This window comes from Branchiostoma belcheri, unplaced genomic scaffold (assembly GCF_001625305.1).
Source record: "Branchiostoma belcheri isolate BF01 breed outbred unplaced genomic scaffold, Haploidv18h27 scaffold163, whole genome shotgun sequence".
In the NCBI taxonomy this organism is placed as follows: domain Eukaryota; kingdom Metazoa; phylum Chordata; class Leptocardii; order Amphioxiformes; family Branchiostomatidae; genus Branchiostoma; species Branchiostoma belcheri.
In genome coordinates this window covers 72299-77976 of record NW_017803080.1, presented here as the reverse complement: position 1 = coordinate 77976, position 5678 = coordinate 72299, and the positions used below count along the sequence as shown (strand labels likewise).

Here is a 5678-nt window from a genome sequence, read left to right as displayed (position 1 = left end):
TGACTCAATATATCCTGAATATCTAGATATAAGTTTCTGGGATTCCTTAATAACCAGCCAAAATCACTGCGATTTAGCTAAATTAGGAACTTCATTTTCTAATTCTGAAGTCGAAAAAAAGGGAATAAAATGGATTTTCCCTTATTATTTTGGATTCTGTTTTAGGTAAAACGGCTGCTTTTTTGTATCGTAGGTTAAATGGGCGGTACCAAACAAATAGTAAATAGACGTCTCACGTTGTTTTGGGGCATGGCCGCATGCTGCAAGTTTTACATGATGACTTAAGTACGCAAAGAAAAGTAACTGTTGTAAATGTCACTACCATGCAGATTTCCTCACTCAGAATGGTTTTTGTTTTGCCTTCTCGAAATTGCATTAGTTGCGTAATAACGTCTGTGTCCATAATATCACCAGGGTCCATAATATCACCACCTTGAGAAACAGTGTTTTAAGATATTTTTACTGTAACATACTTTTGGTATGCACTCCTTCACACATCAAATGTACATACCTAGGGTATCTTGCAGTAAAAATATCTTTAAGCACACTATTTCTCAAGGTGGCGATATTATGGACCCTGGTGATATTATGGACACAGATGTTACATATGCATGCCAAACAATATTCATGATGTACTGTGTACATACATGTATAAAGTAAAACCAGTGAGGCAACAAGCCAAAAGTAAATGTTTCACTTTTTTCTTTTCATTAAACCCTTGTCCTGCTGAACTTTTTACACAATATTTTCAGTTAATTTGAAGTCTTAATCACAGACCCTTTGACTTTTTTTGCCCTTCGGCGGCGTAGTTACTTCTAAATTCGTTGCGTTTCGCTGCAGTGTGATGCGTTGCACGAGAAACACCCCCGAATCGTACATTCACAGGGCACTATATAAATGATACTGTATGTGCAACCCATATATATATATATGTGTGTGTGTCCCGCAGGACAAGGGTTTTAAGAAAGGTATAAAAGTCGATCTGTTAGATAAAATGGTTTACCTGCTTTAGAGACGTACAAAGGGTTGGGCACATTCGCACCTGCGTCCGCAAGTGACCTCCAATCAGTCTGGGGCTGCTGCATGGGCGTGGTGCCTGTGTGGTATTTATATCATCATTAAAACCGTCTACGTATAAAACCTAATAGTTCCTCTATCAAACTTTAGAATCTAGTAAATGGTTGGGTCGTGTAGCACAACGGCAGCGTGCCAACCTCGAGTCAAGAGGTCCCGAGTTCGAGTCCTGACATGCCGCCGATCTTGTGCCCTCGGGAAAGGCACTTAACACGACTTTCCCCACTGGACTCAAGCGAAAATAAGTATTGTCTGCCCAGTATTCGTTTCTATGTGTTGGACATAACGCCAGCAACAGCTGCCTCTGTTCCGCGTGTATTGCATTGTTGCAATTTCAATAAAGTCAGAATCTAGTAATTCATGTATCAATCAAGCTGAGAAAATATACATGTCAGCTAAATATGACGAATAGTAGTATTTTGTAGTAACCAGATCTGTCAACATTTAATACGCCTAAATGATGTCTTCTCTTTTTATGATTCCTATGGCATTCAATTTTTTCATAAAATAATCAAAATAGCTCAGCCAGTCTCCAGAAAATGTATAGAAAATTGACATAGCGTACTCTTCTTTTGTTCTTTGTTCTGTGCTACTTGTTTTCTTTATTTAACAGCTATTGTGAAATCCGAAGGCATCTTGTCGTCATTAGAAGAGAAATAAACACAGCAAGCTTTTTTTTAGCCTTCTAATCTAATCAATAAAAATAAACAGATAAAACTATATTATATAAAACTGCCGGACGGCTTACTCATGGCTTAAGAAATCTGCGTAGTAATTGAAAGTTACACTGATCTTGAGTTATAACCCCTTAACGAGTGCCTTTCTCCTTAAACCAGTTCTACAAAACATTTAACCTGGAGGCTTCGGTGCCCAGAACAACGTACTAAAGTACTACTCCCTACTGTGACTTCTCCAGCAGCTTGAATAGTGAGTTGACCCCAATAAATACATAAACACATAAACATATCAGACTGCCCAAGAAACAAACAGCATGTACAGATTAGCACCATAACGGTCACTTCTTCGAATATATTTCTACACTGTTTTTAAAGTAACAATATGAAACCGTGCAAATGATCAGGATAGTTGAAACTTAGTCAAATTATTAAGACAATATTACCTGCAACATTCAGTTTCTGTAAAACCAACCTTGTAGTCTTTATCAAAGTGTCTAATTGTAGATGTCTACATGTAAAATGTCAACCTCACAGCTGAATTAGCTTTGACAGTACCAGTAACTGTGTCTATAAATATGGCTTGTAATTGTGGTGTCAAGTTGGTAGTATGAGAAAACAGTATACATGTAGACTCAGGAGCTCTGTTAGATATGTACAAGTAACTGCCGGCCAATCTCTATTACACTACCAGGCAAACCTTGGCAAGACAGTGTTGTCATTACAGTACTTTAGATGTCTGGGTTAGATGAAGCTAACTTTTGTATGTACAGGTGTACATGAATTCCTTATCTGTTATCAATATGTTTCAAACCCAAAGTGTCTTGAAGAGTCTTGGTCATCGCCAGCCCTGTGCCCATGTTACCACCACGGTAGTCAGGAATAGAATGAAGCCTGGTAGTTTGCGTTAGCCGAATTTATTGGGTGCTTATATAGTACAAGCCTGGTCTTTAAAAATAGTATATCATTAGCATCATTCCATCGTTCTCAAATAGAATAGAATAGAAAATCAGGCAAAACAAACGCTACCTCCAGTATCAGTCCGGGAATGCTGCTGTCCTCCCGACATGATGCCACTTGTCAGGTGTCTGTACAGCAAAAACACGTTATAAACGTCTGGCTAGGCGACAGGCGAGGGAGGCTTGCGAACACAGAACAACCCGTGATACTTTGAACAGTCGAGACAAATCATAGAAGGCCCTGAAAACTTCATTTGATACCGAGATATGCTTTGAAAAGAAATTAACTTAACATTACAAAGGTGACTATTTCTTTACACGAACGTTTTTTAGGGTTTTATTGTTTGCATTTATTGATGGCTTACGTAGAATTAACGTTATTAATATTTACATAATCGTCGTAAACACGCTTGCTAAACGTCCTTGTGAAAAGGTTGAACAGATAATAGTTTGTTTACACCAGTCTAGTATAGTAGAAACTTCACGTTTTACTCTCAGCTTTCCTACATTTTATTCGTTATAGTTATTGCTACAGCTCGTCATAATATATATTTTTTTTTACTTCAGCTTGAAAGCAGTTGACAGGAACGAGACTTCCTAGCTTGTCTAAAATGGTTTTACACAATGTACTTGCTGTCCAAACTATTATTCCATTAATAATATGCGGAGCGTTTGGAAATTACTCTCCTGGTGAAGGCTAGGGATGGCTCTCCTCCACAAAGATGACTTCTCGGCTGTCACATACCCCATACTTATAGTGACATTCCGTACACAAGCTAGAATATTATTGCCTACATGAAAATGTAGTTATTTTCCGCCTGTCTTTCTGTCTGTGTTTCTGTCTGTATGTGTACGTTACCGCATACTTGTGGTCAAGGTCATATCTGGGCCTCGAGAGTCTCATAACCCACATAGGAAGATTAAGGAAGCGGTGCACATACAGTTGGAAGGTGCCAAGTTAAACCGGACCAAAGGTTGGGAGCTCCCAAAGACTTACTTACCCTTAGGAGGGAGGCAACAGGGGAGGAGGGGCCACCGATATATTTTGATACTTATTTTTTAGATAATATTTTTTCCTGGGCAAATTTTGCTCAGAAAGGCCTAGTTTTCTGGTAAGAAGGACAGAAGAATGTATATTTCTAAAATATGGCCAAAAAGTGTGACCTTTTCCATGGTTTGACCTGTCATTGACCTCTATTAAAATACTTGTGATCTGTTTGGACTGTCCCACTTTCCAAAGGGGGTGATATCCTGGTATCATTTCAATATTTTAGCTGTAGCTCATTAAAACAACGGAGTTGAACTTCCACTATTTGTACCAAAAGACACCTGACAAATCCAGCTTTCCAGTAGGGGTTAAGACTTGAGGTTTGAAATAAAGGTAACTGTGTTTTAAAGTGCTTGTTTCTATTGTTTTAGCATAGATTTCCATAGCTCTAAGAGTATTGAACTGGGATAATTTACGTGTAATACTGACCACTGTACATTTAGAAGGGTGAAGTTCCATCTGCCAGGCTACCCTCAAGGCTACAGGACGGTTCAAGTCTGACAGGAATCTAATACTATCAAAAAATGGAAGTAATTCTTCTAAAACAGTTGGCATTGTCCGCAAAGATAGCCATAAGGCCAAACTGTGCTACGCCCCCTGCCGACTTTGCCATGTGGGGCTGGTACAGTGTCTGATTTAACGACGATCGACCCTCCGGCAGAGCGAGGGTCATAAGTGCTGTCTTGCTACTATTCACTCTTCTATTCACTGTCATTTTATCATGTTTACGCAAAACTAAGAATAAGCATAGGGTGTAGAATGAAGTACTTCGTGGTCTTTTAAGACCGACGAATGCCTACTACTATCATGTTTACCACTATGATCCGTTTGTTTACAATGTGTGTCTACAATCTGTGAAAATAAAATATCCGCTACTATTTTCTAACCCATGATCCCGGGCTGGGACACATTACAAGGCAAGAGTACTGCACGAACACTTCATTCAGAAAAGACAGGAGGCACAGCGACGAGCCTACATTGTTTAGCTGCCATTCTCAAATCGTTTACAATTCCGTTCGTAATATATTTCCATGCCGTAGATATAAATCCTGGCTAATTTAAGTTTAAGGCGTCAGGCTCATCTTGCAATATTTTACAAAGTATATATAGCAAAAAGTTGAACTTTATTCCAACACAGTTAACAGAGAGATAATACTTTCAGCGACCAGTGTCGTGTGAATAAGGTCACGTGTTTGTAAACCGTAACTCTCCCAAAATCATGTTGTAAAGTGATTGGTCATTAATTATCCTGATGAAGGCGACAGTGGATCTCTCTGTAAACTGTGAGTTGGGATAAAGCTCAACTTTTTACTATGATTACTACCAACACAGATGAACTTTCATGATAATCTGACAAAGTAGTATCCTATGTACTCGTATCATGCGCAGCCATCGGTCCTCTGGAATAAGGGATGGGAAACACCTTGAGTGTCATGGCGGCCGCTCCTGCAATTAACAGTTGTTATCTTCTCGTGCCTTCCCTTACATAGTTTGACTGTATCAGTTGATTGTCAAAGAAAATGGTTAACCCTGTCCAAATATTCCCTTAAATCACCTTTAAGACTTTTTGGTGGACAAGTTGTAAGCAGATAATTAGGACTAGTGATTAAAACTTGCAGCCCGTAATAAGTTCCCAGCCATGTATAAAAGACGACCCTGAACTCGAAGATTGGGTCAGGTAGTTGGCTGTCCGTATCAAAATAAATAAGGAATTCTTAACCTTCTCCCTGTAACATAAGCCTGTAACTAATGCAAATTAGGTGCCTAAAGGCTACGTCAGCAGGGCGAAGGTTAACGATAGCTAATGAAAACTCGCCAGGAGAGAAGAAAACGATGGTATCTGATGTCTCTCTGTTTAACACAAGTTACCTCAGGTGCCAAGAAGTCGTGGTAATTTTTTGTACTGAGTCATCGCATAACAAA

The 5678-nt window shown here is 39.1% G+C and overlaps 1 protein-coding gene across 1 annotated transcript in view; it reads right to left on the bottom strand.

The window, feature by feature from the left end:
* The window catches only part of LOC109466321, a 9577-nt gene extending 6760 nt beyond the window's left edge, over positions 1–2817 (bottom strand). The window contains exons 1-2 of the mRNA XM_019764038.1: positions 2778–2817; positions 1004–1096 (exon numbers count right to left, since the gene is read on the bottom strand). Of these exons, the coding sequence (XP_019619597.1) occupies positions 1004–1096; positions 2778–2817 (133 nt within the window). The remainder of the gene's footprint in view (positions 1–1003; positions 1097–2777) is intronic.
* Positions 2818–5678: the final 2861 nt, after the last annotated feature.